General features: G+C 45.6%; 8 protein-coding genes across 8 annotated transcripts; 5 read left to right on the forward strand and 3 right to left on the reverse strand.

Moving 5' to 3' along the window:
• Positions 1-7212: 7212 nt before the first annotated feature.
• BT62DRAFT_919067 (uncharacterized protein) lies at positions 7213-8043 on the reverse strand (the record flags this gene model as incomplete). Its single annotated transcript, XM_043184124.1, has 2 exons — positions 7213-7695; positions 7819-8043. The coding sequence occupies 2 exons, from the start codon at positions 8041-8043 to the stop codon at positions 7213-7215; spliced, it is 708 nt and encodes a 235-aa protein (XP_043040586.1).
• An 898-nt stretch (positions 8044-8941) lies between these two features.
• BT62DRAFT_930924 (uncharacterized protein) lies at positions 8942-9797 on the reverse strand. The gene is made up of 4 exons (XM_043186036.1): positions 9628-9797; positions 9334-9579; positions 9175-9282; positions 8942-9127 (listed from the first exon to the last, which is right to left on the reverse strand). The coding sequence occupies exons 1-3, from the start codon at positions 9652-9654 to the stop codon at positions 9190-9192; spliced, it is 366 nt and encodes a 121-aa protein (XP_043040587.1). The 5' UTR covers positions 9655-9797; the 3' UTR covers positions 8942-9127; positions 9175-9189.
• Positions 9798-10009: 212 nt separating this feature from the next.
• Positions 10010-12831, forward strand: BT62DRAFT_60568 (uncharacterized protein). The gene is made up of 5 exons (XM_043181572.1): positions 10010-10417; positions 10480-10704; positions 10755-11966; positions 12020-12167; positions 12225-12831. The coding sequence occupies exons 1-5, from the start codon at positions 10289-10291 to the stop codon at positions 12578-12580; spliced, it is 2070 nt and encodes a 689-aa protein (XP_043040588.1). The 5' UTR covers positions 10010-10288; the 3' UTR covers positions 12581-12831.
• Positions 12832-13660: 829 nt separating this feature from the next.
• BT62DRAFT_930928 (uncharacterized protein) lies at positions 13661-14198 on the forward strand. The gene has a single exon (XM_043186037.1). It carries the CDS (start codon positions 13670-13672, stop codon positions 14093-14095), a length of 426 nt encoding a protein of 141 aa, XP_043040589.1. The 5' UTR covers positions 13661-13669; the 3' UTR covers positions 14096-14198.
• A 507-nt stretch (positions 14199-14705) lies between these two features.
• BT62DRAFT_60682 (uncharacterized protein) lies at positions 14706-15893 on the forward strand. Its single transcript, XM_043181578.1, has 5 exons — positions 14706-14767; positions 14824-15587; positions 15647-15677; positions 15726-15772; positions 15840-15893. Coding segments are annotated over exons 2-4 (786 nt in total). The 5' UTR covers positions 14706-14767; positions 14824-14833; the 3' UTR covers positions 15727-15772; positions 15840-15893.
• A 784-nt stretch (positions 15894-16677) lies between these two features.
• Positions 16678-17184, forward strand: BT62DRAFT_1004668 (uncharacterized protein; the record flags this gene model as incomplete). The annotated part of the gene is made up of 1 exon (XM_043177058.1): positions 16678-17184. One exon carries the CDS (start codon positions 16678-16680, stop codon positions 17182-17184), a length of 507 nt encoding a protein of 168 aa, XP_043040591.1.
• A 142-nt stretch (positions 17185-17326) lies between these two features.
• On the reverse strand, positions 17327-18855 carry BT62DRAFT_60693 (uncharacterized protein). The gene is made up of 2 exons (XM_043181579.1): positions 18586-18855; positions 17327-18534 (listed from the first exon to the last, which is right to left on the reverse strand). Exons 1-2 carry the CDS (start codon positions 18752-18754, stop codon positions 17402-17404), a joined length of 1302 nt encoding a protein of 433 aa, XP_043040592.1. The 5' UTR covers positions 18755-18855; the 3' UTR covers positions 17327-17401.
• A 1993-nt stretch (positions 18856-20848) lies between these two features.
• Positions 20849-22958, forward strand: BT62DRAFT_948062 (uncharacterized protein; the record flags this gene model as incomplete). Its single annotated transcript, XM_043188051.1, has 5 exons — positions 20849-20958; positions 21016-21641; positions 21733-22272; positions 22324-22605; positions 22661-22958. 5 exons carry the CDS (start codon positions 20849-20851, stop codon positions 22861-22863), a joined length of 1761 nt encoding a protein of 586 aa, XP_043040593.1. The 3' UTR covers positions 22864-22958.
• Positions 22959-23533: the final 575 nt, after the last annotated feature.

The following is a 23533-nucleotide window of genomic DNA, read 5'->3' on the forward strand; positions in this document are numbered from 1 at the left end:
GGCCTTGAAGCACTAGATCAACAGACATATATAGTAGACTCTGACATAACTGTACAAACTCAATACAGCATCAGTTTATTATGTGTTTAGATCACATGCAACTTAGGCTTAACAAAAACCACTTACTTTCATCTACAAGTTTCTCTTTACTATCTGCTAGTGCTATCACATTCAACTTTGTCCTCTTTTGAGGACTTACCTCCTTCTTGGCTCTGCTGTCTGCTATCACATTGCTCAATTTCACTCTCAATTTTCTTTTCTCTTCTGCCAGTGTCTGCACTTTTTTTTTGCCTTCATGAATCCTCTCTTTCCTCTGCTCAAAACAGGCCTGCAAGCCCTCTGAGACCTTGCCTTCATTGTCCTCAGACTCCACTAGACTCTATGAGAATCTCACTAATCATATGCCAGAGCCAGCTGAGTCCAACTCTATTTCTGCTAATAACTTCTTATGATAGAAGTCTATATTGTCTGCCAGAGTGAATGCAACCTTCTTTTATTGCATCTTCTCCCTCTTCAGTTTCTCTGTCTCTGCCTTCTCTACCTTTGCAGCCACCTCTCTTGTCAGCCTCTCCTCTCTCTCACAGTGGCTTTCTCCTTCTTCTATGTCTTTTTTTCTACTGCCAAATAGAGCTCCACCTTCTTCTTTTTCAATGCCTCCTGCTGCACCTTCTGTTTTGCCTCATGAATGGTATGATCTGCTCTCACCTTGTCCTCTCTCTCCCACTCCTCTTTCTATTTCCAGTAGAGTTTCACAGCCTCTGCATATTTATCCTCTGCAGCTATCTGCTCTAAGCAGAATACATCTTTCACTTCTTGAAGGCCATCAAGTGTTAGTTCCCACATGAAAGGCTTGGAAGTTTGAGAACATTGATAAGATGCAATGGATAGCATTTAGAATGATGGTGAGCAAGAGATGATAGTGGTTTGAGTTCAAGATGTGAAAGTTCTATAGTCTCAAATTTCTTTTCATATGCTTCTCTATTGGCCATCAGGATCTGCACTTTTGAGAGCAAGAACACTAAGAGGAGAATACTATTAAGCACATGCTGATGGCCTCCACTTTATACCACAACTACCAACAACCTACAAGTCAACAACAGCCTCTATTGGACTCTGCTTATCTCTATTTCATACTGTTCAATTTGAATTATCTTCTAGTATTTTATATCTACATTTCATATTACTGTCTCTAATTCAGTAGGATTACTTAGCAGCAGAACTCATTGAACACTGACTTGGAGTTAATTACCAGTATATAAGCTCTATATAATTATTGTAATACAGTTGACTATCTTATAATGCATGATGTCAAAATGCATAATTCTGACTTTGCATACAGATTGGGCTGGAACACAGTCAGAGAGAAGGAAAATAGGCTTGAAATACATATCACATAATGCATATGGTTCTAGTTAGAAATATGCATTGTCAGATCCAAAATTGTAGTAAGCTGATATGATATTGTGCATATATTAAAACAATAAAAAACATAATTTGTTTGTATAGACTATGATAAACATAAAAAAAATTATTGTAAAGTGGCACAGGCTATATCTCTATAAACATGCCTCCTGAACCAACATGAAAATCATGTACTAAACCTGGAAATCCATATGAGCACATAAAACAGAAGGAGAAAGTCCCAATATACATATCATCAGCTCAGCCTCCAAAGCAGATCTCTCACCCATATCTCACAACAGGAGACTGGCTCATAGTATTTAAACATGTTGATAATCATCCTTCTCATCAACATGCTGATATTGTGGCACATTTTGCAAACCAAAAGGAAGGTGCACTGCTCTTTACTCAATCAACTCTTTCATAGAAACTGGTATCTCATACAAAAATTGAATACTCTGCAAATAAGAACCCTAATACACTATCATTCAAAAAGTCCTGCATTGTCACTCAATCTGATATGGAGCATGCTGTTGCATCCTGGTATCAGAACATGCAGCTCTGAGATAAGACTGTAACTGATGTAATGCTGATAGAGAAGCAAAATCAGATTGAAAATCTGATGGACATTTCAGAGGATCAGTGTTTGAAAGAAGAGGGATAGTTGAGGTCATTCTGCAAGGTGTGAAAGATTCAGGAGGTTTGGTGGCATGGAGAAGCAGGCTCAGTGGATATAGTGGCAGTGAAAAAAGAATGTGTGTGCCTTTACAGCATTATAGTGAAATATGCAATGCAAGACAGATGTAATATTGATAAATCTGGTCTTATCATCTTTGCTATTCCAGATCATACCTTGGCATCTGATTCTATGAATGGACAGAAACAGGATAAGTTCTACATCACTATGTGTTTTGCTGTGAATACAGATGAGAGTGAGCAGATGCCAGTTGTTTTCATTAGAAAGCCAAAGCAATCATGGTGTTTCAAGAAAAAGAGTCCAATAGCAATGGGATTCTATTATCAGAATAACAAGAAGACCTGGATGATGAGCAAAATATTTACAGAGTAATGAAGATGTTTGATTTAAAAATAAAGAGAGAGATGCAGCAGATTCTGCTGACCTTGGACAACTTTTGAGAGCATTCCATTGCTTATACACTCCATAACATAAAGCTGGAGTTCTTTGAGCCCAACATGACTCTATATGTTCAGCTGCTAGATGCTGGTATTATTTGCTGCTTCAAGGCACATTATCAGAATGTCATATGTATCTGTGCACTTGATCTCAATGATCTTGAAGAGTCTGAGATCTTTAAGCTTGATCTCCTTGAAGCTATAACTATTGCTTATAATGCTTGGGCAAATATCAGCAGTAAAATAATAGCAAACTGCTAGAAACACACTGGTATAATGCCTGACAATGCATCCAAGTCACAGTCCACCACACCATCTAATGATTTTCAAAACACCTCACTTCTCAAGTCTGTATAAAACCTTGTTTGTGACTTTGCCTTAACAGACAAATACATGCTTCTAGGGATCAAACAGACATTGCAGGATCTGCTTGAAAACCAATATGCTGATGCTAACTGGTGTTCTGCTCTTATGGCTATTATGAATGCAGAGAACAATGTTAACAAAGCACTAGAGGCAGTCAATCAGTTGGCTCTTTCATCACAGTCAAAAATAAACACACCTCCCACCCAAATTACCCCCATTCAACAGCTCCAGACAGCAGAGATAATATTGAAAGACCACCTTGTTGAATTGAAACAACAAAATTGCATGTTTGGTCTCATTCCAACTATTGAAGAGATAGTTAACCCTATTGCAGAAGAGTATACTGAAGATCTTAAGGTGATGCCAACAGATGAGAAGATTGTTGCTGCTATCAAGCATGATATTGCAGTAGAAAATGGAGAAATAACTGTCATTGATGATGATAAGAAGAAAGAGGAGAGTGAGAAAAAACAGACCTTGATAACTACAAGAGAAGAATTTGAGCTTATTTGAAAGCTGGAGGTATTTTGTGTTTCACAAGATGACCAGAGTGGATTAGTACCACAGCTGAGAAAGCTGAGAGGAGCATTATTCAAGAAGATGCATGGAAAGCTGATCTAAAAGCCACTGACAGCATTTTGAGGCAATGACAATATAATCATATAAGTCACATATCATATCACATGCTATTTTAGTTCTGCATAAATCTATAAATGCATATGGTTTTGGTGTCTCCTGACTGTATGCATGGTGAGATAGTCAACTGTATTTCAACAAGCTCTGCTTCTTTGATAATGCAATGCCAGCTGTGTACCTTCTTGTTGAGCTTGGTTTAATGGAGTTCATGCTGTATATTCTTGTAGAATCCATTCCACAGCTTAATCACACATTTCCACTTGTTAGTAACTCCCACTAGGCTATACAAGATCTCTAACTCATATACATACTCAGATACAGTGCATTCATTTTGATAGCATTTTTTGATTTTATCTTGCTACTGACTATGACAATTCAAAGAGAAACATGAGTTGAAAACAGCATGTAGGAATTCTAACAAGGTTCAGTTTGTATAGTTTTTGGATACCTTCTGGATGAAGAAGGATAATGCTTTTCTCTTTAGATATTGCAATGCAAGAAATACTTGTTTATCTGCTGGAACCCATCTCTCTTTACAGAATTGAGTTAATTTCATCATAAATAAGTGGAATTTCTCTCCATTGGCAGTGCCATCATATGGCATGAGGAGTATTGGTCATATCAGTCATTTCAGATAGTGCTTACATCCCTTACAGCCATGCCTATGATGTCTGTGTTTTTGCTTATGCCAGCTATATTCTGATCCCTCATCTAAGCTAGAAAGTTCCTCCAATGGATCACTATTCAAGCCAAGGGATTTTGAATCTGAGCTTCAAGACTTATCATCTAATGGTGAGGACCCTGAGTAGTCACTGTCAGAATCAGACTTTGACTCATCAGTTGAAGGAGACTCCAAAGAATCAGAACTAGACATGCTCACTCAGTGCTTGGTATTGTGCTTTTCTGTCTTCTTCTTATTGAGTCTCTTTTTGAATTCAGATGAGTTTTTCTTCTTTTTGTCCTTCTTGTTCTTCTTGTTCTTCTTGCCTCCTGAATTCAAAATATCTGCTAAAAAGCTGTCAGAAGGTAATTGATCAACTAGATGTGCTGAACCAAATCTGCTCTCATGCTTGCTGATGGATGATCACAAAGACTGGCCATGGAGAATACTTCTGATATGTCTGTCAGTGGTTGTAGCCTGTGGTTCAATCTCATGGACTTTAGAGCCCTTATCTTAGATTTTGACTTGAGGACTTCTTGGTCTTCTTAGTCATCATGAAGAGCTCATGATCATTCTTGGGTTCATCTGAGGTTTCTTTGACATCAAGGATCTCAAAGTGGTTGCAATTCTTCTTTTTATGTTTGAATTGGCCATTGAATACATGTTTCTTATGGGATTTCTGCTTGACTGGTTAGAATTCATCCAGGTCAGTTTTCAATCAGTCATTTGCATTGTTGTTAATAGCTTGAATCTGGTTCCAGGTTTTCAGTGTCTTCTGTTGAGCTTCATAATCCAATTCTGCATCCCAATTTCTTGATGATGATCAGCAAACTTTTCTTTTGCAACTGTGGCACTCAGACTGGCTTGAGACTCATGGTTTCTGAGTAGTTCCTGGCTTTTGTCCTTATGCTGCTCCTGTGTTTCTGCAGGATCTCACTTGTTCACATGTCAGGTTTTGTTCCACCTCTTGGATAATCTGTATCTGTTTTTGGGTAAGCCTCTTCTTAGTTGGTAGTTTAGAAAATTGAACACTACAGATAGCCAGATCATCTGAGCTCTGAGTGCAGTGCAGCCCCCTAATTCATGAGGCCACAGGAGTTTCCTTATCATCTGACAGTTGCATGGACTTAACAAGTGTACCAGAATATTCAGAAGTGTCAGAATCATTATTAAATTCACTAATTACATCCTGATAGGATGATTTATCTCCTGAGATTCTGACACCCTCTGGCTCTTCTGAGGAGCCAGAAAATTTTTTATCCTCATCCATCACACAGGAGGAGTTGGAATGCCCCAGCTCTGTGTCTCCAGTAGCTGGCTTACAGCTTGCAGCTAGTAGAACACTTTCCAGAGCACTTGCAGTGCTGTTTTGGACTACTGATGGATCAGTCTTTGGTTCAGATGAATAGACTCACCTGGTACTCCTGAAAGAGGACTGTAACTTTGCTGACTCTGAAAGTTGTAATGAGACATCCTTCACTGAGGCAAAGTGACTTTTGGGGTTGTTGGTTGGTGCTTCATCAGGATTTGGATTGTCCTTGGTTGACCAGACTTCAGGGTTCCAGAAGATGATGAAGAGTCTAGGATTAAGAGGATAAGCACAGCTAAGAGAGTAAGAAGTAAAGCAAGATACAGTCAATGTACTATCAAAAATATGTGAGAGTGGCACCAAGGTCACCACTCACATGAGGAACTCAGCACGATCATAGACAGGTTTTATAGACTGTTGATTGGGAAAGTCCGACCCGGTACAAAGGAACTAGCTACATTATATATGGGTTCGGTGGTAAATCAAATACTAAGTAAGCTCATAGGCAAATAGGCAAATAAGGGTAAGCAAAAAGGTCTCGAGGCATCGACTCGTTACACATATATCCCTCTGTACCGTCACGTTGTCCTGTGGCGCTGCATCGCTACGGTTCTTCATAAATATTGACGATCTTTGTAATATATCTCATCTTAGCATGGTTCACCTTTCTCCCGCAAAATCGGAAGGCCCAATCATCGGTATCGGTAGGGCCGTCGTCGTGTCCTCGTCTTTCCTGCTGACCAGAAATGTCCTTATTTGGGATTTCATGCGTTCAAATGGCTCGTAATTTATCTGTCTGTTTATCCATATTCTTGTAAATCTCGCAGGGCGTTCACCTCTGTGCCCGTTCGCTCGACGTGAAATCGTTCTAGGATCCAGGGAAACCCCCAGCTACGTGCCGGCTACCTTTTTGCTCCATCCAGCTCGCTCCGAGATCGACACAGACAAGATTCAGGCAGCCATGGTCAATTTTCAGAGGGTGCATCTTAAGGAACAGCATTCTGTGCAAGATCTGATAGTATTTTACATATACAACAACTTTCTTCGTGCATGATAATTCACGGTGATTGATGCTAAAACACATCTGATTTACGTTGCTACTGCGTCGATCAGAGGGTCCCAAACTGTGGAAAGCTGTTAGCCCTGTCGGTGTTATAGCTCTTGCATCCGTGTCGTAGTACTAGTATCGGCTTGCAGAGGAGTCAAGACTGAAGACTGAACAATTAGCCATGGTCAAACTTGAAGTTCATAGTTTTCCGCATAAAAGACAACGTCGAAAATCATTTAAGGTTGATATATCATGCCTGCGTAAATCTGACCGCTAAATTGTTCGTGCTACCAGTCGCCGACGACGATTCAAGCATTCGATAAGGCCAAGATTGGATCGCAAATGCTGTGATCTGCTATAGTAGTTTTCCTACTAGCGGCATGCAAGTTTTTTGCTATCTGCAACTCATGGAGGAAGCATCGCAATTCCCGTCCTACTATGCATACTATCCGGAAATTACCGACCCACAGGAACGAGAGATCCGATAGTCATCCCATTTCCACAAGGCAACTAGCCAGTCGGGTGGTGAGAGGCCTGGACGTAATCTGAATGTGCGCTGGAGCGAGGGAATGCTGATAGTCAGCTGATCCAGAGGAACAGAAGCTGGATTTGTGGTATCGAGCTGCTTCCGCGGATCCGTATCGGCTTTTTCGATATTCAGACGTAACTCGGGACCAGAGGGAATGCAAGGCGGCAGAAGAGAAGCTCTTGTAAGGAGGGAAACGGCTCTAGTAGGAGGTACCTTGCTAGCTCAGCTGGCAATTCGAGCACTTCGAACGTCTCTCGAAAAGCATCGAGCAAAATACCAAGGTTATGAACCTCTACATCGAGCTGCTCTAGTCTCCTCCTACCGTATTCAGGACGGAACCGAGAGTCATCTGAGAAAGGGGAACAATAGACGAATTGACGAATGCCAGTGTGGTGCAAGCTAATGGAAAGGAATTTTTCCGAACCGGAGATCCAGGGAGCATGGTCGAACTCCAAAAATTCTAACGAGGGAGAAAGCAGTATGGCTTCGACAAATCCATGCCATATACCTCGTCGGAAGACACCGTACATATCAGCGACCTCAAGGCAGAAGGTTTTCAAGCGCGTCGAAGGAAGGGCAGCAGCCACCTGGGAGGTGGGCTTAATCCAGTCCTGCTCAATAAATAAAAGCTCGTCGGAATATGGCCAAAAGGCTCGCAACAATGCGATAGTTTATCTGACTGTTTTGAAGTGCAGGGAGCGCACGCCACGTCAGGACACGATGTTGCTACACACAGGATGTATTTCCAACGTGAAGATGGTGGAAACTTGGGTGCATTGCGAAAAGGATCCCAGAATATAATCAGTTTCGGTAGACGACACGAAGGCATAAATCGCGAAAACGAGCGGATGCGCGAGCCAGTGCCAAACGATCTCTGAAGATCCTGAGTGACGAGGAAGTTGGGGAGTAAGGGCGCAGATATTGAAGTATGTTTCCCAATGTATCGTCGTCAATAACATCGAGACTGATCATTGCTCAAGTCACAGCAGGCGCTAGTAGCAACAGACTGAGGTAAACGACAGCGTAGCCTGGCAAGCTGCTTTATAGATACTCGCAGAGATCGTTTCAGATCACGTGAATCGAAAGCTTGATTTGGGAGACATACTAGGACCGCTTCGGAAAAAAAAATACTTACTCTGAGCTCAGATCGATAAAGAAGGGATTCATCGGCCCGATAAATCCTGTCTGCTCGTACCTCAGTCCTTGAACCAGTCCTTTGTGCATCAAGTTGACCCCAAACTCTTTCGAAAGCATTCCACAGGTGAAAACCCATCCTCCTCCGTATCATAGGTGACGCAAAAGCCCCCCCAGAGAATTACTTTGTTGACATCTCGACGTTACCACCTGGCGCTGCGATACCGTTAATCGATGGCATCGAAATGCCCGATCTCTTCCCTAAGGGATGTCATAAGTCTTCATATGCGTCTTCTAAGTCTGATGGCAACCAGATATCCTAAACCTCCATACCTTTTCCGAATCCAAAGATGAGTACTTTCAGGCCCGAGAACTTGTCTAAGAGGAAGAGGTCAGTGGGGAAGGGAGAACGTGATGCTTAACGTACCATTTCGGGTGCCTCTGAACGGTATAATCGCTTTGGTGAACGACCCGAAGGGAACCCGGTCACCGTTCAGTCGACAAGTTTGCATTCCCATTAAGGAATCTGAAAAAGTACACAGGCCCGGACAGCCAGTGGCCAGAAATGAAAAAGCCTCCGGAAATGTCACATAGGAATATGTTCGATAAGACAACAACGTCCTAGTATACAACCATCAGACTTGGCAAAGCAGGATGAGCCACGCGCATATCCTCTGTTGGTAAACGGTGATCCCATTGGGCACTTTCGAACACAAGACCCTGTGTCAATATGGGGATGTCATTTTTGCTTGATGAAAAAGATAAAGAAGGTGAGTAAGTAAACTTGAAGTAGTTGGTGTCGGAATATAGATACACATATGTACGTTGTGAATCAATAGAAGAGAACCGATTAGACGAACAGGACCAAGATTTGAATGGCAAGAATTTTTATCAGCAACGAGGTATCGACTGTCCATGGTTAGCCACAGATGTTACTTCTATCTAAAACCTCTCACCTAATAGAATAGTATTCAAAGTTTTCCTTTTACCATCACGCCCACCCGCCGTTCATAATCGTCTACCAAAACGCGACGTAACGTCTTTCCAGTGGACGACTTTGGCAACTAAACACAAAATGAGGATTATCCTCGCCCATGAGACATGGTCGCTCTCACCTCTCCAACAACTTCGATACCTCCATGTAGCCATTTTGACTTTACCAAATGTCTTTCGGTCCACCGTCTGAGGGCGTCAACCACGGCTGGATCCCCCGCTTTCTCGCCAGCTTTGCTTAGCACGAGCCAGGCTCTGAGAAGCCTTTCGTGTGCGTTCGTACCCACGCTCACCCCGGCAACGACAACTTCCCGGACATACTGTCCTGGGTGCGCGTAGAATATGGTCTCGACCTCTTCAGACAGTTTCCGTCGACGGTCAAAACAAGCACGATTTTGATCTGAGGCATGGCTCACCGCTCGATCTGGGTCGAATGTGTTCATTGTTGCAATGGTGCAATGGTAGAATACGGGGACTAGAGCAGCGCCTTGTCGAAGAACTGTAAGTACTGTTCGTACGAGCCGAAGCATTTAACGCCACAGCCATATTTCTTCTTTTTTGGCATCATTGGAGAAAGAGGCAGTGGCTTGAGCACAGTTCGAAATCTTGATCCACAGTCGTATGCAGGTAAACCGGCACCGAGAATGCAACCAGAATGCGAGAAGAAAGGTGCGGTTATCCGGCCCGGACTCATGTTCGATTTCAGCCGAATTCCTTTCATCCTTGTTGGAAATCCTCGGGGTAGACTCCTGGCTGGTAAGGCCAGATAGAAGGAACTTCTTATTCTACAGCTCCTACAGAGCTTGTATTTATACTCTCCAGGCTTATATCTAGAATTTACTACAACTTTCTCTTTCTCTCGAGCTTACTCATCAGCTCTCGGCATGATGCCGGATTGCCCTTTCTAGAACTTTCCGGCAAAATCCCAACAATCCTACATATCATCCAGCCCTTTTTCCAGCAGGGTTGTGGCATAGCATGTTCCTCGTATCGACAAGACTGGTGCGCTTACTATCTGAACGGATGCGACATCAGTGACTGCGAGAATTCGAACATCATGATTGATGGTTCTGTGTCATGCTCTTGAAGCAAATTCATGGCTTGAATAAATACTCCTGCAGGCGGTGCATCAGAGGCGTGGCGTTGGTTCGAATTCCATTGATATCTACTCGGCTGGGTCATCAAGTGGACCCGAGATCGTTCAAGGTGAGTCGTGATTCCGCTTTTTTCAACGTTATAAGAGCCACACGATTAACTTTCTCAATCAGAGACTATCTACTTATTACATCACTCAGCATGGCTGTCCGGTATCGATATGGTTACTAAATCCAATACTGTTTTACTATGGGCTTGGCCAAATTCGGCATTTCCCTTGTTCTGAGCTTACTTTGTTCGACGCTCCTGCCAGTGAAGGGCGCGCCCGCCGTGCGTTTTTCAGCCGAATGAGCCGTCAATACAAACGTCTCTCTACAATGTACGCACTGAAGGTGAAGGTGAGTGTTCAACCACATAACTGTACCTTTTGCTCAACGCGATTTCGCAGGAGTTGGCTCTCAGAGGCTCAGGCGACGCTCTTGTTCAGCTGGGAGAATTTGCCCGCGATAATTCCACCATGCTCCCTCACCTCGTCCATGTCGTTCGTGTGTTTCTGAAATACTTGCCGCCACCAGAGATGATAGACAAGTTATCTCCTAAAGACGTCTTCAAATCATTGGACAGAATTGCATCTTACTTTAACGCGCTTAATGTTGCTCTTCAATCGCCACAAGCTCTCGACCGTTTCAAATCAGCGGGACTAGTGATCACTTGTCCCCAGATATATCTTTGGGCTGTCGATTTTTTCCACCACTATTTCATCCACACCGATATCACCATTTCTGTGTCCCCAGTGTCCTTAATTACGGTTCGAATCGTGGAGTTCCTCGGCACCCTAGCCATCGACCCTGATTACTGTGCAAAGATGCGAGATACCAAAGGTTTCACTTTTTCCATGACCGTCTTGTGGATACACAGCATTCATACGGAATATGGTCAAGTTGAGACTATTGTCAGGGTAGCCATGATGTACATCCTACAGAAACGCACTCTCGGTAGCAAGGTTTCGAACGCTTTTAATCGGGTTCAGAACGAGGTTTCGAACGCTTTTAATTGGGTTCAGAAACCTATTGTAGAAGAACTCTGCGCTCGCATTGTTGCCAGAGAGCGGGAGCCTAACGCGGACTACGACGGGGGCATCATATTCCTATTTGTCAGCGCGATGTATTCTCGTCCGTTCACCCGAGCTTTCATCTCATGCCACTCTGTATCGTGGATCTGTCGACGGATTGCGGATATCGCAGCCAAGAAAGAGGAAACCTGCTCTCCCAATGAACTGACCGGTTACTCCAGACTGCTTAAATACTCGTTAATCTATTTGCTACGAGCGTTTCAGGAGGGTTCTGATCGAATAATCGAAGGGCTGGACACTGACTTGATACCGGCACTCTTAAGGGCACAGTCAAAGGTGCACGCCGATGATAAGGAGGCGATTCTTGTTCCGTTGCTGCACTTGATGACATCGTACACACTCTATCGTAACGTACTCGCAAAACTGTGCAAGGTCTTATATACGGCCGATTTAAAACCTGGCATTTCTGAGGCAGGACCGATTGGCGATGCTTGGACCGCACTAAAGGAGACCACGGAGACACGTTGGGGTATGCTCAAGGATTATATGGCTTCCGGGCGTGAACTGACAAAGTGCTCGTACTACGCTGTGAGCTCTCTTTTATAATTTCCAATGGCCCATCACTCATAGATCCTATCCAGTGTCCGCACCCGGATAACGGCCCCATGCGGACGCCCAGACGTTGCAAAGGCTGCTGTTTCGAGTACTATTGCTCGCAAGAGTGCCAGAAACTGGACTGGGGCGATGGTCATAACGATCGTTGTCGAATGATACAAGATGATCTTCAAAGTCAGTTCTTGCTCTCTATGAATAACTTCCGGTCGATGTTTTAACGATCATTCACAGATGGTTTCCCCATCCCCATGTCGAAGCGCGAACGCCATTTCGCATATGCCATTATTGAAAAAGACATCCAGGATAACGCTCAACTCATTCAAAAGCTGAAGTCGGAAAAGCCGAGAGGCAGGGGCGGTTTCGTTGTTTTGCTCACTGTCACGGATTACACACAAGTTCCAATGAAATTGTATGTCCTCACGGACGAAGAGTTCCACACTACTGAAACTGTACCTGCTGAGTGGGACACTGCTTTGGCGCTCGCGAAGGAAGCCGGAAAGGATTTAGTTCTTTTGAAAATTCCACTAGGAGCAATGGCGCAACTGTTGCTGAAGACATATCCATTTGATTTCAACACGGAGGTGTAAAGGTGTTAAATTGGTGATGCATTGTAAACACAATCTACTATTTAGCATTCTTGTCCGTTGATAGCTTCTAATGTACCTCTAGTCATGGTAGACTTTCGACTGATTTTTCTGAGAGTATATTTTAGATTTGATAGGCCCCATCTCCCGCATTCATCCCTTCGAATTTAAAGAGAGCGAGGAATCAGCTGCCGAAGATAAAAGCAAGCATGTATCACAAACCGATTGCTCATGTCATGGTGAAATCATAATCAACTACTCGTATTCCATCGACGGTATCCCCAGGCCAATCAGGACTTTCACCCAACATCCCCAAGGCGAGCACTCTCTGGTAGAATCGGCTCTGTAGGTCGCCTGTATCCAATGTTATATTTAAGAAACCCGACTCAACGAGTTCAGATAGTATCTGAATACACTATTGCGCGCACGTCCAGCCATGTTGAAGATGTGTCGATAACAGCGGCGTCTCGCCTCGCTCTGCGTTTGTTCTTCCGTGAAGGCATGCATGTCAGAGATTGGGAGATCGATGGAGAAAAGACGAACACAGCAGTTGAATTTATCCGTACTAACCAGATTGGGTTCGATGGTATGCGCTAGCTCCCAGAATGAATCCCGGTTAGGATTGTTGATCTGGTACGACTTTAGCAAACGGGTGAACCTCTTGCCACTAGTTGAAATGAGGGCCTGTCATTCCGATATCATAGAGGGCGATGTGGAGATACATCGTAAAGAGATGATTCAGACGTTCCTGACAGTTGACTACATCATTCGTCCCTTCACATGACCTGCACAGGCCTGTAGCGGCTTGTCTGACATTTGCCTCAGGACAATTAGGGCGATTTGAGTGGACTCGAAGGTACTTGACTGCACAGGACCAAGGAGGAGAAGGGAAGTAAGCAAAGGGTGTACTATCGCAACAAGAAGTTCAAAGACGAGATCAAGTGGTACCCGTTCTGGACCCAGGAAGAGCTCCTCGCTCGCCAACGCCAACACGACGCCTACATCGAGAAATATGTCGCCGAACAAGAGAAGATTATCGAGCAGAAGCTTGAGCCTCTCAAGCGAGCACAAGAAAGACATTGGCAGCAGAATATGCACAGTGGCAACACCTATGCCTGCGGTTTCGAGACAAAATCTTTGGAGTACCTGCATCAAGAGCACTTGGAAGACAGAAGACTCAAAGGCAGGATTTACTATCACAATAGAAAGTTCAAAGAGGAGGTTTCAACGCATCTAGAATGGTCACATCAAGAGCTCCTCGAGCGAACACGAGCACACGAGGCATTCATCAACAACTATACTGCAAATGAGAAGCGCTACATAAAGAACCACATGAGGGAGTTTGAGGAGAACGAAAGGCGACAAAGAGAAGAACAGGCGCGGTTTTTCCAACAGCAGCGTTCAGAAGAAGAGGCCAGGAAACGGGCTGAGGAAGAGCAAAAACGATCAGAGTGGTATCAACAACAACGGCAACGGCAGGAGGACGAAAAGAAACACGACGAAGATGCATATGCCTGACAGCAGTGGTGGTATAACTGTTACAGTCATTTTTATGAGGAAAAGAAGAGCTACAAGTCTTAGCAGAGTCATTGGGAGGAATATTCCAGGAGACGGACTCAAGGACAGACCCAAGGACAGCCGCGACAGGTCTTCGAGGAAGAGCGACAAAGAAGGGAGGAGGAATCGAGGGAAAGACAGCGAAAAGAGGCGGAGGAAAGCGAACGCCTCAAACAACAGTACTACACGTCATACGAGGACGGCTGGTCTCCCAGAGGTGCTTGGAAGACAAAAACAAACATTCTTTTAAACGACATTCCGTGGCCGACGCTGTATCGCCCCCAATCTGCAGACTCCATCACCTCAGAAGCTGTGACGGCTTTTTTCAAATATCTTGTCCCAACAAACTGGATATCGCTCAAGAGACGAATCCGCGCCGAGCTCCTCAGATGGCATAGCAACAAATTCCAGGCTGCGTTGAAGAACGTCGCATACAGCGATAGGTTGGCCGTTCATGTGGCTGCAGAGGTAGTTGTCAGAGCGTTAAATGAAGTGAAAGAGTAATGCTCATTAGTTTTGCGAATCACAAGAGAGAACTGCGGGTGGCTGTGCTCCCGTTAACGTGGCGGCATTTCGAATTCACTTCTGTCACACAAAACTATCACAGCAAACTGATATGATTCTGCTTTGAGTGTTCGTCTACGAGGTTTTCCTTATGATAGTCCATGCTCTTACTGCTCGCACCGTAGACTGCTGAGGATGCAAGAAACGACACTCCTCAATCCGGGACAGTTGCCAGAAGACATTATCGTCAGCGTTTTCCACGAGCTTCAGATAAGCAGTGATGCAGAAACGTTAAGCTCTTGTGCAGTAGTTTGCCGCTCATGGTCGCGCATTGCACAAGACGCTTTGTTTGCCCGGTTCGATATCATCCTTGAGCCGGCCTACGTCCCAGTGTACAAGTTTCTCAGCTTTTTACCCGTTCCTGGAGGAACTCGCACCATTGAAAATTTCATTGACTTCGTCAGCGCTAACCCTCGGATCTCCCACTTGGCGAGGAACCTACGGTTTCGGATTCCCGCCAAAACTTCGCTCTTGGACGTCAACACGAACGTAGGGCCCATATTCTCCGTTCTCCGGCACCTTCACAAATTAAGGTCACTGTCGATAGACGCGAAGTGCTTCTGTGGTATAGCGCCAGACGCTATCCTATCACGGTGTTACACCATGACCAAGCTCAGTCTCCGTGACGTTGTCTTTCCTCATGTCGGAAAGCTCATGGAGTTGATATGTTGCTTGCCCATGTTAGAGGACCTAACATTGATTGGTAGCGGGCCGGCTGCTGTTTTTGAAGAGAGCATTGACATTCCTTGGGCCCTTCAGACTGTCCGGCCGCCTCTTCGACGCCTAGTTATTCATATGGGCCATACGGTGATCACCAGTCTCATAAACGATTCCTTGCTCTGTATCAACGGCTTGCGCCATCTGGATATTCTTTTCGTGGACGGTCTTAGTGAGGACGGTATACATTCTCTCGCTGAGTTGATAGACTTGAATACGTCCACTCTGCAGAGTCTATGTCTTCTGGATGGTCTCCCTCGTAGTATGTCCATTCTCCTCTTCAGATAGCGACAGCTAATTCTTCTAATAGATACTCTTCTGTCGCTTGTTCCGGCTATCCGGTTACAAAGCCTTGAGGTTTATCCCTTCCGTGGCGCCGTCCTCGAATTACTGACCGTCCTGCATGACATGTTTGCTGGCATAGCCGACAATACACTCGAAAACGTTACTATAGTTATTGACGGAGACTACCTTCTCTATGAACTCGGCGAGCACTCTGCTGCATGGGAACGTCTACAGACATTACTATGCGGTTTCCCGAGGCTGCGAATGTTCAGCGTTCTCTTGATAAAAGAGTGTTATGAATACACCGTCACAGATCTGAGCTCATCATATGTGGCGGTGGCGGATTTGGAGGTACACCCAGCATTTTCAGAATTGAGGAAGAACGGCAGAATGACCGTGGGCGAAAAGGTATAGCTGATGACCATCGCTCTCCTTATGAATGCTCATGGGTATTTTTCTCAGTTCATTGATGGCATTAACTTCGAATAATGGAACTGCACTTGATGAACTCTCAGGTCTCTGGTCCACGTAATGTATTTTATTATGGTCATAGAGTAGCGAAGGCATGCTAGCAGGTGGCCGTAATGTAACGCCCCAGGTAGTTCAAATGCGCCAAGTAGAGACGAATGGTGTGACAAGTATGTAAAACCGGACAGGCAAGGTCGGGCAGCATCGTTGTACTTGTCTTTATCGCCCTCCCAGGAAAGCACCTAGTGGGGCTGGAGTATGGTAGAGATATTGGATAGAAATACCCTTTCTATTTGTTCTTATGTCATTCTACATGAAGAACGAGGAAAATATGCGTCACTTGCGTTTGTAAGCCAAATAAGGAAGCTTACTAGCTTCACTCGAACCACGGCCATCAATCCTCTGGCAACTGAACGCCCTACAATACACTATCAAAACTATTGTTGTAAGTCCCTTCTTCGCTCTCTCTGTCTCTAAATATCTTCCAATGTTGTTAAAAGCACTGCACCATGTCGCTGCCGACATCCAATACATCCTACAGAGCTCAAACGTCAGACGATTCTTGTTTCCCGCTTAATGAAGATTTGTTGAAAGGCGCATCTCCTGAAGAAAGACTTGAGCATCTCGTAAAAGAGATAAATATGCACCACATCGCCCATCGCCTCCGATGCTGCCTAACCTCAGTCATTTCGTCTCGCCTATCTCTTCCTCAAAGTAACAGCTCCTTCTCCGACACACACTATCTGGGCACTCTATCTAATAAACAAGACGACTTCGCTGGCGCGTCTCCAGGTTTTCCCAGCAAGAGTCAGGAGCTATCTGAAGATACCTACCTTTTCCGCCGAGTCGAAACTGTTCATCAATCGGAGACTGGAACGGTATTGTCTCCCATCTGCGACATTCGCTCTTCTTCCTCAAAGTTGATCATTTCCTCTATCCGCTCGACGATTCGCTTAGAAGATGAATCAGAACCCTCGCAGTGTGGATGTTCAAAGGCACGGCCTGGAGAGCGTTAGATATATTCGCTGATCTCTGCTCAGATACTAGTCTTTTTCATTATTTTTTACACCAGCGATTGCCTATATTATCTCTTCCTTGTAAAACTAAAGCCTGAATTGAGTCATAAGAGTCATTAGTCAATAAAGGTATCGTCTAGGTCTTAAATAGATGACGGAGCGTTACGATGCTAAGAATACAGTTATACGTTGAATGTCATATGAGAATAGTGCCAGCTCATCTCTTACAAGTTATATTCCAATCCCATCGTTTCTCTCTTCGAAGTTCCAATGCCACTTCGACCTTCCCGTTCTTGTCGTGGCTCAGCACTTTCATGCCATTGAACACCACAAACCCATCCAATAAATCTATTCTCAAGTCGTCCTCGATTTCTTCCGGGCCTCGCATGAACATGCGCTTCGATTTGGCAGCGAAAACGGTGTTCCGATCGTCCACAGTCATCATTTTCATCGCCTTCTTACTGATATTCGCATAAAAGTAACCACGTATCCCTTCAAGCAGTCCCTGTATCGTGGGAGAGTATTTGAAGTGGATCTTGGAGAACCTAGGGTGAGAATGTACAACGATTTCCGTTGCGCCCGGGCATGCCGGCACATTAAGCTTAGAGATGACCCCGGAACTGATACTTGAGAGCAGAGACACAGTTTTCTGCGAAGGGACGTCAAGCATGGACCAGAGAAGTGGTTGCACGGTCGTCAGGTCCACATGAAGGTGATATAGACTAAGATCTTGCGGAAGCGAGGCAGCAAGTCTTCTGAGGTCAAATGAGTCACTCTTGGGCCGCTCCTTCGAAGAGGATTTTGACTTGTGTGGAGTCACTTTAGAGCACTCAGCCGATGAAGATGTATGGGAGGGTTTTAGATCCAGCGAAGCTCTCTTTCGATGTGAAAGTCTTGTCGCCATAGTCGGAAGAGGAGACGGCTCGGCAGGAGCGGGCTGCGGGGTCGCCTGAGTCGTTGGTTCATGGTTTTGATACCACTGCCACTGCCAGCCATTTCGGGTATTGTGCCACTGCCCTCGTGGATTGGACCACCTTTTCTCGCTCGGGTCCCATTTCCACTCGTCGTCGAGGGTACCCACTGGGACATTTGCGTCTTGTTTCCGTGGCCCTGACCATCGACCCGGGGAGGGTTGCCACCCCCCCTGAGGATCGATCCACGCCTCTCCATTGTCGTTCAACTTGAGCTTTCCGAAGGAAAACGCAGCGCGTCGATGTGTCGGACGCGTTCTTGAGTGGGAAGCGCGTCGGTGATGAGACTCTGACCAAGGCTGGTACATCGATGGCACTGTCGAAACAGGGCGCGGGTATGGATCCGATAGAGCATAGATCGCTAACGATGATCCGAACGCTGCACCACGGTCATTAATCGTTGCTGCAGATAGGGCAGTCCGACGCGTACCAGGAGTTTCATGCAGTTTTACTTTAACCTTTCGTAGTATAGATTGAGTGGGAAAGCACGTGCGATGGCGAGGGACGAATCTCGGAACGTTATTAGGATCTGCGAGACCATGACACGGGATAGGAAAGGTGGTGAAGCTCCCGAACTGTACACCTTTCCTGTGGGGCATCGGTCGATTGTTGAAGAGAGGAAGGTAGAGAGAGGAAGGTAGGGGCCAAGAGCAAGGTATCTAACTATCATCTTTCTGTCTCAGATAAATTTCAACAGACAAAGCAAAATGCATTGTGCAAAAACAATGTCAACTTTCCCGAGTTGTGGCCGATGGTATCACGTCACGTGGTCGTGGTCACGCGGCAGCTCCCGCGAATTGGCGATGATCGGCGTCTGAGCTCAACGGTCACGGCTTGAGGATCGCACATGGGCTTGATGACGGTAATAATATTCCACTGACTACCGTCAAATTGGCTGGACCGACTTTAATGCTTTCATAATGCTTTTTTGGCAGATGGGATCGCTACGACGACGGCCACGATGCCACGTAGCTTCCCTCCCCCCATCCCATGGATAAGGACAACTTGTCGCTGAAGGGAGACAAAGTCTAGATTCACCGATTATTGTCAAGCAAAGGTGCACATTTCGACCGGACGACGTCTGCCTGTTCGACGTGTTAAATACGTTGGGAGCGGTCTTCATGTATCCTGGCACTGCCGTCTATCCAAATATGCTTGTATCGCTAAAGAATGATCAAAATCAGATAAGAGATGGGGACAAGATAGATTAGTATTAATCTTAAGGTAGTTTCATTGATTCCGCAGCTGGATGTTGAACAAGCTCGTAGTCGCACTATACATGTGTATCTGTTGTATCGTTTACATGCTGAGTAATTTTCGTTCGACCTGCAACTGGATTATGTTGATGATAGCTCCGGTCGGTGATAAATATATCATCAGGTACCAAAATGCAATCATGCTAAATATAGGTATAAGCAGTGCCGCGAGTGCCCACAAGGCGGCTTGCTAAGTATAGCCAAAAGGCACCAACCCATTGAATAGCTGTCAGTGTTCCAACTATAACCGTCTATTGATCATTCAGTCAGATGCTCAAGTCAACAAATATTGTTTGGATAAAAGAGTCATGAAAGCGGGGTGGAAACATTGGGAAGACCAAAATCTGCTTTATTTTCCGCGATACTGTGAAAGTAAAAGCAAATGGAGAATCCGCTCCAACGCCTCGCTCCGTGTCCGGAGATGAAAAACGTCATGCCGTCATCGGCATGGTTAAAATAGATGTTTTGATCGGTTCTATTTCTATCTTTGAGAATGCGCAGCAACGGGCTAAAAACTGCACACCACGAACCACTTGAAGACTCGAAAAGTTTCATCTCCTGTGTACCAAAATAGATGGTTACTGTGACATGCTCTCTCTGTTACAAACTTATGCTTGTAAGGGCGAACGGTCACTACTGTCAGTTTCACCGAACTTGGTTGATATTTTCTCCGAGCTAATATTCATCATCAACTGCGCGTGTAGATCTAGGGAGACCGGCACACGACCATCGCAGCTCACACGACCGCTTTTCTCCGGAGCCATGTCATCCTGCTCTTGTTGAAGGCTACGTCGAAATACTCTCTGCTCCGTTCATACCATGGCATTTGGAGCTTATCCACACTCATCGGGCCAGTCTTTAGACGAGGGGCAAGACATCGCTATACCCGCAGCAGCAGGACCTGCTTTGCGAAGTAATTTGAAGAAGCTTATCCTGGGACACGACTCCTCCCTCCTCCCCCAGACCGCGCTCCCATCTCCAAAGTCCCCCCGCAGATTTTCGCGAGTGATCTTGTGTTCAGGACTCGTCATTTTGTCTGTCCTCGGTTTTTGCATCGTGCATGTCTTTCCGGACAACCGCAGCCAACCCACCACATTCTCTTGGACACCCTTTCAACATAATCCCGACTCTCCCTCTGAGGATCTTGTGCCTCAATCGTCGCTACTGTCTGATATCGATACGTGGCAGACGAATTATTCCCCTTCATCCTTATGCACTCCTTCAAATCAGCCTCGAGACCCACACCTAATGTCGGTGCACTCAAATTCCTACAACGCCTTCACCCTCCATGAGGATACCTCCAGGAAGCCTTTCAGTCTACTTCCCGTGACTCCAATACCAGTCAGCTGTCTTGAAGAATACTTTCGTGGAAAGATCTGTCCTGGTACTGAAGCCGAAACGACCGGTAACAATACGCCAACCGCAGCACTGGCACCCATGGATATTGTCTGGTCCTGGGTAAATGGAAGCGACCCTTTGCACGTTGCAGCACTTTCTGAAGCCGAGCACGCGCTGAGTTACGCCACCTCGAAACCCAAACTCTACCGGTAAGCGTCTCGTTCAGTCTTCCATTCTATACTCTTGTCCAATCCTTGTCACCATAGGGATCATGATGAGCTCAGACACTCCATGCGTTCCGCTCTTGCAGCCTTCCGCAATGGCGCTGGTAACTTCCATCTCCTCACATCAGATACGCAGGCGCCCTCGTCTGAGTTTTCATCTCAGCTGCGGTACGGCCAGATACCCCAATGGCTCTCTGCATCGGATTGGAACGACCACAACGTCTCACTTGTTATCCGCCACCATTCCCAGTTCTTCTCACCCCAGGCATATGCTGGTCCCACCTTTAACAGTTTTGCAATCGAGTCACAATTGGGACACCTCTGTAATGTGTCGGAGAACTTCATATACATGAATGACGATTTCTTCTTCGTGGGGCCGGTGTACCCGGAGGACTTCTATACGCCACTTTACGGTCCCGTACTGAGGTTCCAGTATGATATTGCCGTCTCTCCGCATAATCCTTCCAAGGCTTCTGGCGATGGAGAATGGCGTCCGCTAGATTATAGCAGTCATTTGCTGTCGAAGCGTTTCGGCTCGCGTCCAAGACTTTACATCGTCCATGCACACAAGTCGATCAGCCTTCCCATTATGCACGAGATGGCTGCGGGAATGTGGGCGAAGGAGTTTGAGGCCACCGCCCACCGACCCTTCCGCGGAATGAATGGACGTCCCACCGCCACCGCTAAGTGTACCTGTTCCTGACAGATTAAATTGAAGAATCACTGCTGATTAAAGGTCAGCGCCCAAACCGGTTCAAGATGGAGACGATGTTCATCCGGGTTTTTTGTTCAACAATTACCTGATTGATCGGGCCCGAGAGGCGCTATTGTGGTCTTGGGTAATAGGTCGTATCGGTGGGAGCGGAACGCCATCTGATAACGCTGGCGGTGACGGGAACGAAGACCTATGGATACCAGGCGTGCACGGGCGCCGAGCATGGGGGGAGCTAGGCGGTAATTTGGATGACACCAGGATAAGAGTTCAGCAACCGATTCGGGAGACCCTAGATCAAGATCGTGTAGAAGGGGCAGTTCAGTCAAGCCGGGAAAACGGGATGCAGAGCCAGTACAAATTTTCTTCTCAAGACGGATGTCCACTGCAGTATACTACCCCAAACTTACCTGGATCGCCGCCTCGCCTGGCCACGAATCCTCATTTTAAGGGTTACTCGGCCCGCGCGGCTCCGGAATGTGAGATAACATGGAGTGAGTGCTTCGAGAAGGCAGGGAAGCCCATCAGGAGTGCCAGTAGCATGTTCGTTCACGTCGCATTCGAGAAGTTTCGGTGTGGGGATTGCAGTAAGCATATATAAACCTCATTTTTCAAAATGAATACTGACACGTTTCTAGTCATTCGCGCGCTGTTGAACGTCTCGGGACCTCTGGGTATATCCGAGTTTCTTCCGTCACCTGATAGGACGGTGTCCGTATCGCATAGCCTAGCAGACTATGTCCCGACAACAGCACCCCCGCATCTTCCATTAGCGTCTGACTACAAGGATATCAACTTTTCGTTGGATTCTGTAATGGGGCCATGGCTGGCGGAGGTGTCTATTCGCCGAGGACGCGGAGCAGCTGTGAATGTCAGGGAATGGACAATGATGGTGATACAGCGATATCGTTATGTTGTCGGTGAGTCGGCATCAGCTAAAGAAAATATTGAACCCTTTAACAAACACTCATGTAGGAGAGCTCGGAACAAGATTCGCGTCAATAACGACTGTGGGATCTGCGCGTAGCCAGCTTAAGAGTCTCAAAGATAACGCAGATTTGAGACTGGTATGTATCAATGATGACTTGGAGAGCCCATCGAGTGTAGTTGAGGTAAACGATATATTACATAGATTTTTCGAAGAGAAATGGCCCTTACCCGCCGTTTGGGAAGCGTAATTCATTTCCATGCTAATTTATATCAATAGTCTGTATACCAACCTGTACTTCATACCCTAGCTTGCAAACCAATGACTATAATTGGTAGGGAAAGGGCAAAGTTGAATCAAAGGCTCGGAGACGATGTGTAGTGCACAAATCTTAGTGTAAATTCGCATTCACAATAATCTTGTTATCTTCGAATCCAACGATAACTAGTCTGCATTCAGTTTAATGGCGGGACAAGACCATGTTATCTCGTTAACGATAGGCAGGTTACTTTCGGTCGAAAATACGTTGACATTTCGTGGTGGTTGTCGGCAGCACCAAGTCCATTCTCGTCCAAAGTGTAAACCGGATAGTAGATCTTGTGATCGTCAATGGACATCCAACTCCTCTTCAGATCCTCTTGGAATCTGAGGGTACGCAGTGGGTAGACTAGGGGCTGGTAAAGCCAGTCTCTGGCTCCTACAGACTTGAACCTTCTATTATCTGGAAAAGACGCGACATCTCCAACAGATCCTGCAACCCTAAACAAGTTTGAATGGCCGTTCGCAAAGCCAAAGATCGTTGACGCACCAAGTTCATAGTAAGCAAATCGACCATTTGACGTTCAAGCCTAGGTGATTATGAACCAATGTAGACCGTGATGATGTCCAAGTTGGGAGAGATTACAAGAAAACATATACGA

Source organism: Guyanagaster necrorhizus (assembly GCF_019112545.1).
Source record: "Guyanagaster necrorhizus MCA 3950 unplaced genomic scaffold BT62scaffold_10, whole genome shotgun sequence".
Taxonomy (NCBI): Eukaryota; Fungi; Basidiomycota; class Agaricomycetes; order Agaricales; family Physalacriaceae; genus Guyanagaster; species Guyanagaster necrorhizus.

Excerpts from the sequence above, each read along its gene's own strand:
- BT62DRAFT_60682 (XM_043181578.1), top strand. The coding sequence starts at position 14,834 with ATGCAAGAAACGACACTCCTCAATCCGGGACAGTTGCCAGAAGACATT. Across the intron at positions 15,588-15,646 it reads TCTTTTCGTGGACGGTCTTA|AGTCTATGTCTTCTGGATGG; the intron begins GTGAGGACGGTA and ends TCCACTCTGCAG.
- BT62DRAFT_60568 (XM_043181572.1), top strand. The coding sequence starts at position 10,289 with ATGCTCTTGAAGCAAATTCATGGCTTGAATAAATACTCCTGCAGGCGG. Across the intron at positions 10,418-10,479 it reads TGGACCCGAGATCGTTCAAG|AGACTATCTACTTATTACAT; the intron begins GTGAGTCGTGAT and ends TTTCTCAATCAG. Across the intron at positions 12,168-12,224 it reads GATACAAGATGATCTTCAAA|ATGGTTTCCCCATCCCCATG; the intron begins GTCAGTTCTTGC and ends GATCATTCACAG.
- BT62DRAFT_930928 (XM_043186037.1), top strand. The coding sequence starts at position 13,670 with ATGCACAGTGGCAACACCTATGCCTGCGGTTTCGAGACAAAATCTTTG.
- BT62DRAFT_60693 (XM_043181579.1), bottom strand. The coding sequence starts at position 18,754 with ATGCCCCACAGGAAAGGTGTACAGTTCGGGAGCTTCACCACCTTTCCT. Across the intron at positions 18,535-18,585 it reads AAAACTGCATGAAACTCCTG|CGTTCGGATCATCGTTAGCG; the intron begins GTACGCGTCGGA and ends ACCGTGGTGCAG.
- BT62DRAFT_930924 (XM_043186036.1), bottom strand. The coding sequence starts at position 9,654 with ATGAACACATTCGACCCAGATCGAGCG. Across the intron at positions 9,580-9,627 it reads CATTCGACCCAGATCGAGCG|AAACTGTCTGAAGAGGTCGA; the intron begins GTGAGCCATGCC and ends GACCGTCGACGG. Across the intron at positions 9,283-9,333 it reads GTATCGAAGTTGTTGGAGAG|TTGCCAAAGTCGTCCACTGG; the intron begins GTGAGAGCGACC and ends TTTTGTGTTTAG.